This window comes from Armigeres subalbatus, unplaced genomic scaffold (genome assembly GCF_024139115.2).
Source record: "Armigeres subalbatus isolate Guangzhou_Male unplaced genomic scaffold, GZ_Asu_2 Contig1141, whole genome shotgun sequence".
Taxonomy (NCBI): domain Eukaryota; kingdom Metazoa; phylum Arthropoda; class Insecta; order Diptera; family Culicidae; genus Armigeres; species Armigeres subalbatus.
This window is the reverse complement of record NW_026941893.1, coordinates 187743-201702: the sequence shown is the minus strand read 5'-3', so window position 1 is coordinate 201702 and position 13960 is coordinate 187743. Positions and strand designations below refer to the sequence as shown.

Sequence of the window (13960 nt, the reverse complement as noted above, 5' to 3'; positions counted from 1 at the left end):
AAATTTAGTTTAAATATTTCAATTTTGTTTTATTCAGTTCAATCAAAGGTAATTGCCTATTTCCGGGGATTAAACCACCCGACTTGGACGTTAATTTACAATGTTATGAAAACTCATATGTGAATATTAGAGTGGGGCGTCATGGTCATTTTTTCAAATCAATGGTTTTTTGAAGCCATTCTGGGTCCTGAACAACTGTGCAGAATTTGGGACCGATTGGTTGCTTCCCCGCTTTCCGCATCGCGTTTGAAGTTTGTATGGAAATTAGTATGGGAGAACGCATATTTTTGCATTTCTTCTACTAGAGGTTTCAGTTCATCGCAAACCAAGTGGCACATTACGTTAAAGTATAACCCAAAGGATGCCGAAAAACTTTGCTGAAGAAGGCACGTTGCTGGAACGTCCACGAAAAAAGTTATAACGCTTCGAAGATTGAGTGTTCAAACCATATGCAAAAAATCATTTATTCTGCCAGCACTGCCGAACTACATGGAGCAATAATTTAACTGTGTGTTATTTCAAAATTATTGATTTTATAGGACTTTGGAGCTAATGGGAGATATTAAGAATGATTTCACAAAGTAAAAATTCCGACTAGAAGGAAAATGGGGTTTGCCCTCTGACAATTACAGGGTGTCCGGTAGTGCTGGCAGAAACATTGATTTCTTGCATATGGTTTAAACAATTCTATGATGTCTCGACTGTTAAATATAAGTGATGGGATTCGGCTTTACAGTCTCAAAATTGTTCAAACAGTAATGTTTTAACTGCCCGACGTTTCGGCTGTGTTTGGCAGCCTTCTTCTGGGGGAAATTAGTTTTACTGTTTTTTACGTTGTTTTGTTAAACTAATTTCCCCCAGAAGAAGGCTGCCAAACACAGCCGAAACGTCGGGCAGTTAAAACATTACTGTTTGAACAATTTTGAGACTGTAAAGGTTTAAACAATCAATTTTCGAAACGTAATAACATTTTTTGTAGGCCTTCCAGCTGCGTACCTTCTTCGGCAAAGTCTTTCGGCATTTTCCAGGCTACATGCTAACGTATTGAGGATAAATTGAAGCCGCTAAGAGCAAAAATGTAAAAAAGTACGTTTTCCCATACTAATTTCCATGTAAAATTAAAACGCGATGCAGCATGCGAGGCTGCAACCAATCGAAGTTTGCGTTTTTCATTCAACTGCGCCCCACTCTAGTGAATATGTACGTTATGTGGAAGATATTGATTTGGAAAATGTATTGGAGGTAACCATTTTCCCTTCGATGGGACTCGAACCCATGACCCTACAGTACGCTAGACTGGTGCTTTAACCAACTAAGCTACGAAGGACCTCCGTCGGGCTTCGCAAATTAGAGGCTACTGAACGAGCTCGAGATTCCCATATTGGACGCATAGTCAAATCATTCGCAATACATTTCTCAAGCCAATACTTTCACATGTGTATAGTACACGTCCACATTAGAGGAGCGTGAGTATTTAGAATGTCTGGCGGCTATACACTTCTTCATCAGCAGAGTTGCGTGCTCTTGCCTACGCAATGCGGTCGGGTCTGAGCTTGACGACCGACTGGCAAATAGCTTACACAACCTCACTTGATCAGTACAGATTTCTAACGCATTTCAAAAATGTTTTAAAAATAGACCTGGGGCAAAACGCCCGAACGGTGGTCTAAAATGGCTCAATTGCATGTAAAATGATGGTGAACGCATGATTGTTTGTATTTTCTTAATGGATTGAACTACAATCTTACGAATGTGGTTGAAGAATAGCAAATCGGTAAATTTGAGTGAATATGAAGGGATTTTGCTAGATTTTTCCAATGGAGCTCAATGATGGATAACTAATTATGAATTGTAATGGTAATATTCGTTCATAAATGTACTACAACAGATTATATGAGTGATTTTATGAGGGAGGCCATGTTGTCCCAGGGGCGCATTTTGGACCGTTCTCCCCTATAGTGAATATGTAGTGCATAAAAAGTGATATACATACACGCGCATGTTTGTGCAAGCATAGGATGATGGATTGTAAGCAAGGGCAATGCAACTTGATTATGCGATAATCGCAATGTAAATGAACAAACATGTTCGGTTCAAGGATAACTTATGCAAATGATAAGCCATTTTATGATAAACTGCAAATTATTAATTATATTTTTATTATAAATTTCGCGCCAGAATCAAAAGGATTCAATCTTGATTCAGGAAGTGTGAATGCACTTCAAATATTCTTGTGATATGTATCAATCATGCGAGGCTTATTGTAGGAGCAAACATGGGACAAATATGCGTATGACGGCAGTACAGCTTCGGAACGCATACGTTCTCGAAACGGGCTATAGGAGTTACAACCCAAGTAATAATTCCCAAGCTTGTTGCATTGATTTCATACTTTTAGCGGATTTATGATAGCAATCGCAATAGCTAGTTGCTCAGTTTTATTGGCACTCTTATTACTATCAATAAACCTCTCATGTTACTATACTACCCTATTCCACGCGCCGACAAAATAATGTTGTGCAGTGCAATAAATTGAAATCAATTATAATATCAACAGCAATTATCCACTTAATCTATAGATTTTTCACCCTGATATATTTCCAATTCTAATAATTTACCAGAAGAAGTGTTCTACGCGATGAAAATATTATCTAATTATGGATTTCAGCGATAAATTTCTCCGACTTGAAAATGCTTCTTCTTTTCCAACATGAATTTCGATCAGAAAAATGTTGCTCTTATTTTACACCTTTATAAACACTTTGCAATGCGTATATCCTTATTACGACCAAAAATTGTGGCTTTTATTGAGCTTTGAAAATATGACTTATTGCGCTCTTCATCACAACCGCAGAGCATAAAAAAATAAACGGCATTTGTCGTTTGAAGCTTCTTCAGTAAATTTAGGTTTATTGATAGTAATAAGAGTGACAATAAAACTGAGCAACTATCCATGGCGATTGCTATCATAAATCCGCTATAAGAATTTAATCAATCCAACAAGCTTGGGAATTGTTACTTGGGTTAACCACACTAAGTCGAATCCAACAGTCGGAATCGCGAAAAGCATCATTTTCACATGAGTTTTTAAAGTGAAAATTTGAAGTTATCGTACCGTCGTCGGGGGAGACAATGGGTCAATTGGGGAGAGAAAGGGGTCACTGTTTCAACTACATATATTGCTTTTAGAATAGATTTAATGTATGTGAGGACAAGAAAACTTAATTATAAGAGACCTTTTTGAACGATTTTGTTATCCGATCTCAAGACTGTCGGTGAGGGTGCTGACCCATTGTCACCTTCAGACCCATTGTCACCCCTGACGACGGTATTCAAAAGAATATATTTTAAGTTACGTAAAATTTGTTCTAAGCCAGTGACATAAATAATCGAATGAATTATCTTAAAATATTCATACATGATGATCACTGCGTTCCTCAATGTACAAAACTGGTTTACGTAGTTTTCGTCGAGCGGATGTGTCTTGTACACAACCTCTGATTTTTTTTGCATTCGTATAACACGAGATTAACACGTTGAAACTTTTATACGTAAAAAAGTCGATTTTTTTTCGATAAATTTCCTAGACCGGGCCAGAAGTTGAAACAGCCTCCTTCAGCATAGTCTTGCTTGGCAGCCACGCATCTTCTCGCACGGCTAAGGCCTCCCAGAATATGTAGAAGTAGTTTTCGAAATTTCAATTGTCCCTTACAAATCCCCTTACAATATAATTAAGAGATTATTTCCTCTCTTTACTTTGTTACTTTGTTACCTTTGATTACCTTATAGCGAGAAAACGTATTCATTTAAATATGGTATTATATCCTCCCTTCGACTTCGAGTCGAGTCAAGTACAAGACACTGAAGACGACTACACAGTTGTGGTCGAAATACGTATCTGCAAAGATATCGAAAATAATTGGTGGAATTAAATGGAGAGTACTTAATTCGTCTTAGACGGTTGACAAATGTATTGATAACATTTATAACGCCTTCGTACGTTACTTCAAATTCATTATTACAAAGAATATTACTTCGCATGGCAGTTGCAGCTTGAAGAATTTTGGTATGAAGTAGGGATCCTATAATAAGAGATATGTAAATACTTTTCCAGACGATTTAGCAACGCTGTTACACCCGATTCTTTTTTTACACGGATTTTTTTTACACGGCCGTGTAAAAAAAATCCCGTACAAATTTTTTGAAAAGTTGCTCCATTTTGCATGATTCGTCGACAAATCATAAAACTTTTTTTACACGGATTTTCGAATTCTGAACTGAAAACTGTTTTTTACACGGAACGCATCCCCCGTGTAAAAAAAGAATCGGGTGTACTTTTGTTAGCAAACGCTTCCAGCACTTGCCGCAGCGCAAAATGTTGAGGCTTGTACACTGAAGTTTTTTTTTACGCGGTTTTTTTTTGCGCGGTTTTTTTTTACGCGGATATTTTTACGCGATACCGACGTAAAAAAAAACCGCGTTATTTAAAACAAAAGACGTAAAAAAAAAACCGCGCTATTTAAAAAAAACGACGTAAAAAAAAACCTATTGGGGGACTTAGAAAATTTTATATGTTGGTGCCTACTGGGGACTTAGAAGATTTTTTTATGCCGGTGCCTACTGGGGACTTAGAAAATTTTAAATTGGGACTTATAATGGACGGGGCTTCTTCCTATTTGTTTGCTAGGTGTTGTTTGTAGATCATAGTACGCTAGCATGGATCGTGATATGGTACATGGTTTTTGTGATATAAAACCAGGAATGTCTTCCAATCTATGCTCAAACTCTTTCAAGAATCTCCTGAAATAAGGCCTTGAGATCTATTAAATAAGGCCTTGAGATCTATAAAGATCTGTCCTCTTGTTTCAAATATGGTGCATGCTCTGTGTGGTTCATAGAATAGATTGTGTTCAAAGAATAAGTTATTGGTCATCCAAAAAAATTCCGGAGTAAGGCCTTTAGATCTATACGCGTAACCAAAGATCTATCAGCCTGTTTCAAATATGGTGCATGCTCTGTGTGGTTCATAGAATAGATTGTGTTCAAAGCCTAAGTTATTGGTCATCCAAAAAAATCCCGAAGCAAAGCCTTTAGATCTACACGCGTAACCAAAGATCTGTCCGCCTGTTTCAAATATGTTACATGCTCTGCGTGACTCATAGAATAGATTGTGTTCAAAGCATAAGTTATTGATCATCCAAAAAAATCCCAAAGCAAGGCCTTTAGATCTACACGCGTAATCAAAGATCTGTCCGCATGCTTCAAATATGGTACATGCTCTGCGTGACTCATAGAATAGATTGTGTTCAAAGCATAAGTTATTGGTCATCCAAAAAAATTCCGAAGTAAGGCCTATAGATCTATACGCGTAACCAAAGATCTATCCGCCAGTTTCAAATATGGTGCATGCTCTGTGTGGTTCATATAATAGATTGAGTTCAAAGCATAAGTTCTTGGTCATCCAGAAAACTTCCGAAGTAAGGCCTTGAGATCTACACGCGTAACCAAAGATCTATTAGCTTGCTTCAAATATGGTGCATGCTCTGTGTGGTTCATAGAATAGATTGTGTTCAAAGCATAAGTTATTGGTCATCCAAAAAAATTCCGGAGTAAGGCCTTTAGATCTATACGCGTAACCAAAGATCTATCAGCCTGTTTCAAATATGGTGCATGCTCTGTGTGGTTCATAGAATAGATTGTGTTCAAAGCCTAAGTTATTGGTCATCCAAAAAAATCCCGAAGCAAGGCCTTTAGATCTACACGCGTAACCAAAGATCTGTCCGCCTGTTTCAAATATGGTACATGCTCTGCGTGACTCATAGAATAGATTGTGTTCAAAGCATAAGTTATTGATCATCCAAAAAAATCCCAAAGCAAGGCCTTTAGATCTACACGCGTAACCAAAGATCTGTCCGCATGCTTCAAATATGGTACATGCTCTGTGTGACTCATAGAATAGATTGTTTTCAAAGCATAAGTTCTTGGTCATCCAAAAAAGTTCCAAAGTAAGCCCTTTACATCTACACGAGTAACCAAAGATCTATCGGCTTTTTTCAAATATGGTACATGCTCTGTGTGGTTCATATAATAGACTGTGTACCTCGCCTTCTTGTCCCCATAGTGATGGGCGATATACAAAGGTGCGATCTGGTGGTGACCGATTCATGAGAGAATGTGCAGGTTGAGGATCAAAGACCGGTTCTTCAGCTTAAGCATAATCACCGTTTCGCCTACACAATGGAATTCTGCCCATACCCTGAGGGAAGTTAAGGATGCCATCAGACAGCTAAAGACCAATAAAGCAGCTGGTAAGGATGGTGTCGCAGCTGAGCTCATCAAAATGGGTTCCAGAATCCAGAGATCCAAAGGTCTTACTTCGGAAAATTTTGGATGACCAAGAACTTATGCTTTGAACTCAATCTATTCTATGAGTCACGCAGAGCATGTACCATATTTGAAACAGACTGATAGATCTTTGGTTACGCGTATAGATCTAAATGCCCTACTTCGGAATTTTTTTGGATGACCCAGAACTTATGCTCTGAACACAATCTATTCTATGAGTCACACAGAGCATGTACCATATTTGAAACAGGCGGAAAAATCTTTGGTTACGAGTGTAGATCTAAAGGCCTTGCTTCGGGATTTATTTGGATGACCAAGAACTTAGGCTTTGAACACAATCTTTTCTATGAGTCACTCAGAGCATGTACCATATTTGAAACAGGCTGATAGATCTTTGGTTACGCGTATAGATCTAAAGGCCTTACTTCGGATTTTTTTTTGGATGACCCAGAACTTATGCTCTGAACACAATCTATTCTATGAGTCATGTAGAGCAAGTACCATATTTGAAACATGCGAATAGATCTTTGGTTACGCGTGTAGATCTAAAGGCCTTGCTTCGGGATTTATTTGGATGACCAAGAACTTAGGCTTTGAACACAATCTTTTCTATGAGTCACTCAGAGCATGCACCATATTTGAAACAGGCTGATAGATCTTTGGTTACGCGTATAGATCTAAAGGCCTTACTTCGGATTTTTTTTTTGGATGACCCAGAACTTATGCTCTGAACACAATCTATTCTATGAGTCACACAGAGCATGTACCATATTTGAAACAGGCGGACAAATGTTTGGTTACGAGTGTAGATCTAAAGGCCTTGCTTCGGGATTTATTTGGATGACCAAGAACTTAGGCTTTGAACACAATCTTTTCTATGAGTCACTCAGAGCATGTACCATATTTGAAACAGGCTGATAGATCTTTGGTTACGCGTATAGATCTAAAGGCCTTACTTCGGATTTTTTTTTGGATGACCCAGAACTTATGCTCTGAACACAATCTATTCTATGAGTCATGTAGAGCAAGTACCATATTTGAAACATGCCGATAGATCTTTGGTTACGCGTGTAGATCTAAAGGCCTTGCTTCGGGATTTATTTGGATGACCAAGAACTTAGGCTTTGAACACAATCTTTTCTATGAGTCACTCAGAGCATGCACCATATTTGAAACAGGCTGATAGATCTTTGGTTACGCGTATAGATCTAAAGGCCTTACTTCGGATTTTTTTTTTGATGACCCAGAACTTATGCTCTGAACACAATCTATTCTATGAGTCATGTAGAGCAAGTACCATATTTGAAACAGGCGAACAGATCTTTGGTTACGCGTATAGAGCTAAAGGCCTTGCTTCGGGATTTATTTGGATGACCAATAACTTAGGCTTTGAACACAATCTGTTCTATGAGTCACACAGAGCATGTACCATATTTGCAACCGGCGGACGGATCTTTGGTTACGCGTATAGATCCAAAGGCCTTACTTCGGAATTTTTTTGGATGACCATGAACTTATGCTTTGAACACAATCTATTCTATGAGTCACGTAGAGCATGTACCATATTTGAAACAGGCGGACAGATCTTTGGTTACGCGTGTAGATCTAAAGGCCTTGTTTCGGATTTTTTTTGGATGACCAAGAACTTAGGCTTTGAACCCAATCTTTTCTATGAGTCACTCAGCGCATGTACCATATTTGAAAAAGGCTGATGGATCTTTGGTTACGCGTATAGATCTAAAGGCCTTACTTCGGAATTTTTTTGGATGACCCAAACTTATGCTCTGAACACAATCTATTCTATGAGTCACACAGAGCATGCACCATATTTGAAACAGGCGGACAGATCTTTGGTTACGCGTGTAGATCTAAAGGCCTTGCTTTGGGATTTTTTGGATGACCAATAACTTAGGCTTTGAACACAATCTGTTCTATGAGTCACACAGAGCATGTACCATATTTGAAACAAGAGGACAGATCTTTATAGATCTCAAGGCCTTATTTCATAGATCTCAAGGCCTTATTTCAGGAGATTCTTGGATGAGCTTGAGCATAGATCGGAACACATTCTTGGTTTCATATCACAAAAACCATGTACCATATCACGTGTATTATGACCTACAAACAACACCTAGCATACAAATAGGAAGAAGCCCCGTCCATTACAAGTCCCAATTTAAAATTTTCTAAGTCCCCAGTAGGCACCGGCATAAAAAAATCTTCTAAGTCCCCAGTAGGCACCAACATATAAAATTTTCTAAGTCCCCCAATAGGTTTTTTTTTACGTCGTTTTTTTAAAATAGCGCGGTTTTTTTTTACGTCGTTTTTTTTAAATAACGCGGTTTTTTTTTACGCGGTTTTTTTTTACGCGGTACATGGAGCGACGTAAAAAAAAACCTTAGTGTATATGACTTTGCATTTGATAACAATTTGGAATATTTTTGTCTGTCCACTAAGGCCGTTACACATATTTATTTAACTTTTTGTCCTACTGGTCTCCGAAAGGTCAAGGGGGGATAATAAAAAATAAATATTCAAATGAACAAAATCAAAAAACTCCTCGGATTTGTTAAATAATGTTTTTGCAATTCCTGATCATAATACCTGGTTTACAGTTCGTCTTTGAGTGATAAAACGGCCTACTTTTAAATACCAATGAAATGGATGCTTTAATGAGCATTATGCACTCATTTGGGTGCTATAATGAAAAACCAACACCAGAACAGTCGTTACGTGACTACATTTTGCTAAATTAGCTTGGGTAAGTGCTCAAATAGTGTATTCTATGCGCCCCGTAATATATTTAATACAGGCCTGCCCAACCTTTTCAAGCCACGGGCCAATTTTCAGAATGGCCACTTGCTGGCGGGCCAAAAAATATTCAAAAAAATATACATATTTTCCACACATTTTCAAAATACTCAAAGCAAAATATGGCATCTAGTTTTACAGAATGACTTAAATTGTTTGAAAAAGACTAAACATTACGATTTAATTACGTTTGAATAATCTTTTTTCAATCGAATTTTGCAAGCAGATAATGAAAATCAAAAATTACTTTTTACTGCTTTCATTATTGATGAGAGTTGTCCACACAGATATGAATTTCTGAGAAGAGAAAATATCTTACGAAACATGAGTCTATCTGCAATTTAGATTTGAGCACGTTGCTGCATTGGAGGTCAATTATCTCCATTTGAAACATTCCAAATATATTACTCACATTAATAAACGGTGTTGAGGAACTATGCCCTCAAAAAATAGCGAATAGGTTTAAATATTTCTGTTGAAAGGCTTCGGCAACAACTTCTTTTCTACAGGACTACAGGATTGATTGTCAATTGTGGAAATTGTTTCAATTTTTTTTCAATAGTTTATACCTATGTTGGATAATGAAAGTTCGTCGTTGACGATTGAGATGTTTCGTGACGTCTAATACGCCAATCAACTAACCCATTCAGGATAATATAGCTGGTGCATTAACATTCTGCTTCCATTTTCGTCAACATAATTTGGAATTAGTGGTGGTTGAGTTTATTATCTGAATAACGAGCATTGCTTAACACGAATATTGATCGTTTTTGTACATAGACCTTTTTTTGTGATAAATGCAATGTGCAGAGAAATAACACAAATTAACTTTTGTAGCTGATTAACAATCGAGTAGGGTAAAAGACCCAATAGTGGAGGAACTAAGCACGTTCCAACACTAATTTCTCGATTACTTCTAATTTATATTTCATTTCCCTTACCTTGAGAGTGCATCGGAAAGCTCATTACTTAAATTTTATCCAGAGCGGGCCATAATTCCATCAAAATCCCTTTTTGTTACCTGAAAACAATCCTCCAATTATTGGTGCAGTGTTCCAAAAGTTGCGGTATTTTTTTATTCGTGTTCCTATAGTTGCGAATCCCATAGGTTTTATCTGGGATTCGCAACTATTGGTACACTACCGCAACTATTGGTGCAAGGGAGAGAAAAAAATAAAGTATTTTAAAGATACTTTACCAGTTAAAATGGAATTCCAACGTTGTTTTTGTCTCTATCGTGTTATGACAGGTCAACTTATTGACTGATAATGTGGGTTACTGCGTTTAATTTGTTGATTCCCTGCAAACCGCACTACCGCAACTATAGGAACACCCACGACTATCGGAACTTTTACCCTAGCAGATGAACAAAATTGCCTTGATTTTCAAGTGTCACAACGCCCATGTTCTTTCCCATCATTGCCGGAGCTCCATCAGTTGTTAGGCCTTAAGTTCTCAAATAGGAGTTCTTTCATACAGGTCCCAACAGTTTTCCTGAGGTCTATACCTGTGGTAGTCGTTTTCTTCATTTAGATCAAAGCTGCTAATTCCTCTGTAATTTGAAGATGATCATCAATTTCCCTTATTAAGAGAGCTACCTGTACCTTGTTTTTTACGTTCAGTGTTTTCATCGATTGTGACCAGGCAGATTCAGAAGCAGGTGGCTTTTTCACGTAACGTAGTTTTCAAATCTTCTGTGAAAACTCTAATTCTTCGCCGTGCTTTATGACAAACTAATATTACTGAAGGAGGCTTTTTTAGAGCACACCATATCAACAACAGTCGATATGCATTCCATAACGAGTTATCCGTTCAACTTCGTTTAATTCAATTTTTTTTAATTAATAATAACATACATTATTTATTAACCTTTCGGGACTCGCGCCATTGTAAAAAGTACAACACCTTCGAAAAAAGCTCGCTTGTCGTTCACAACAGGGGCGAGACCGAGTGAGCGATCAAGAACCATGCGAGTCCCGGAAAGTTAATAAATAATAAAAAGGAGCTTCTCGAGCCAGATAGAAAAACTTTCGGGCCGGTTATGAAGTATTCTTTCTAACACACCGCGGGCCACATAAGATGGAGCCAAGGGCCGCATCCGGCCCGCGGGCCGTACGTTGGGCAGCCCTGATTTAATAGTTTGGCGGTCATGACATCCAAAATTTCCAAAGGCAAGTACATCTATCGCTTCACGGCTCATTGAACTTTGCAATGTGGCACGGTAACATGGAATCTGATTCTTCTTCGCAGCAACATAATTTATTGGCAAGAATGATCATGTGAAGAAAATTAGACTACAATTTTGGAACAGATTTATCAAATTGGACTTTATTTCGTCATTGCAAAAAATAGCGTGTGCAACTCGTTGCAAAACTCGATTTTTTCGGCACTCGTAGTATATAAACGTACAACTCATGCTGAAAATCATCTTTTTGCAACTTGTTGCACAAACTACTATTTGAATATCCTCAAAATTGTCCGATTTTTTTTTTGTTGTCCCCTCAAAATATTTTTTGGGCAAAAAAAATCCGAGGACAAAATAGATATTCAATTTTTGTATCGGTCTAATACTGCCGCTAACCGCAAGTCGAGCACATCTGTATATGGAGGCCCATATACAGATGTGCTCGATTTGCGGTTAGCGGCAGAATAGTATTTAAATAAACATTATGGAAAGATATCGAGAGCGGGATGTTCGAGAGTGAAATTGTATGCAGTCTTGGAATAAGGAATACCATCGACTTAGGGTCAGACATCTAAACATAGAACACCGACATGGATAGTCGAATATTTTAATCATTTCATAAATTGCCAACATTTCTCAATATGGTAATGCATTTTCATCCCATCGCAAACGGCGACTGTGCGTTGGTTATCAGATGATAGAAGCCGGTTACTCCTTTCCCATAATTGGACGGCTCACCACCCATTAGCGCATTAGGCCCACTTTCCGTACACGTTCCGGCTGTTATTTCTTCGTGTGATGCGCAACGTTGCCCAACAAACCCCAACGGTGATCCGATAGATTCCGCATAGTATTGATGAGCTCGCGTGTGTGCACAGTTTCCAGTGATATCGATACCACAACCAGGCTGCGAACGTCCTCCGTTTGGATAGAAATTTGCATCTCCAAGCGGAAGATTAAATCCTAACACGCCCGCATTGGTGTAGATAGCTTCCACGTACCGACCGTCACTTTGGTGCATTATATCCGGCTGGCCAACCGAGAACAGCGGCCCTGCTGGGTCCATTCCAATGATGGTGTTGATACGTCCCTGTTGAAATTTTCCTGCATTTCCAGCGCAGTGGGCTCCCAAACTGCTTCCAGTTACGGAAATGTCGTCCACCGATGCTCCACCTGTTGCCACTATCATGTCAATGAAGCGCGACACCATTTCACCCACTGGACCAACGCGATTCCTCGCTTGAACGTAGTTGATAGTTTGGGCACCAGCTCCCCAATCAACGTTGATCACATTGAAATCTCCGAGTGCAAGAAGGTTTTCTCGAATCAGTCCGTGTAAGTTGGCCTCTTCTCCGCTGACCCAGCCGTGGATAGTAAAACGAGTTGGATGCGCCGGGTTAAAGTTGGAGCTGAGCAGAGAGTCTGGGTTGTCCCATTGGATGATTTGTGCCGATTCCGGATTAGAGCGGGTAAACAAACGGAAGATCACATCCGTTTCGGGGTCAAACAACGGCTCGAAGTGATCCGGGTTTTGCGGCACAGCATCATGGCTAATATCAATCATGTGCAGGTTTCCGGCATCATCCGGAGCCAAATTCCAGCGGGCTTGGGATGGACTACATCTGGAGATGGTAGCTTCGATTAGTGTAATTTTTTTTTGCTCGAAGAGTAGACACGGTCGAGCGAGCAACTTACCGTTGAGCAACAACAAAGAAATGAAAACAGCAAGTCTTAGCGTAGCCATAACTGAATTGGGAATGTATTTCTATTGAAACATGGGATAGGGGCCATTGGTGGTAACCTTATCTAAATGAGCTTTTGTATAAGATTTGTTGTTGTGACATATTCGAAACTAGCTAAATCATTCCACACGTGGGGATTTTTTTGCCTTTCTCGTACACTACGTACGAGTAAAAGCTATATATTCGCTCCAAAAAAACAAACTTTTTATAAGATGCCTGGAGATTCGTAGTGTTATATACCAATCGAATAAATTGATGTGATGTCTGTGTTTGTGTGCGCGCGTGAATGTGGGCGGGCGTGTATGTGCGCAAAAAGTCTCACTAATTTTTCAGGCAGATAACCTCAACCTATTTGCTCCCAACAAGTTGAATTCGACGGGGACTCCTGTCCCATTGTTTCCTATTGAAAATTAACTTGACCAGAATATGGGATCAGAAGACATTGCATAATCACTAGTTTTAAGCAGGCATTGCAAATCATCACTTCATTCGATCTTTTGAGCAAAGATACTAATATCGATCTTAGTTATCCATCCGCACAGTACATAGTGCAATCATAGATATAATTATCAAGATTTGGGTTGCCTCCATACGCATATTTGTCCCATGTTTGCTAGGATTCCTATGTAAATGGAACAGTTATGCGTATAACGGCAGTTGGGGTCAGAACAAATTAGTACACAATTGGTGGTTCCAATGTTCTACAAAACCGGTACCCATAAGAATTTTGAAATCGACTTGCCCCCCGTATGTAAAAACAACATCTTTTTTCCATCCAATGTCCCCTTGATTCATCTTTGGTACTAAAATAATCAAAACACAACTAAAATGTCAAAACGTTCGTTTCCTTTGTCGTTTCCCGGCTGTTCAAAAATAT

General features: G+C 38.7%; 1 protein-coding gene across 1 annotated transcript; it reads right to left on the bottom strand.

Moving 5' to 3' along the window:
* Positions 1-11996: 11996 nt before the first annotated feature.
* LOC134202305 (pancreatic triacylglycerol lipase-like) lies at positions 11997-13085 on the bottom strand. Its single transcript, XM_062677334.1, has one exon. The coding sequence runs from the start codon at positions 13083-13085 to the stop codon at positions 11997-11999; it is 1089 nt and encodes a 362-aa protein (XP_062533318.1).
* Between the last annotated feature and the right edge of the window lie 875 nt (positions 13086-13960).

Coding starts and splice junctions, on each gene's coding strand:
- LOC134202305 (XM_062677334.1), bottom strand. CDS start 13,085: ATGGCTACGCTAAGACTTGCTGTTTTCATTTCTTTGTTGTTGCTCAAC.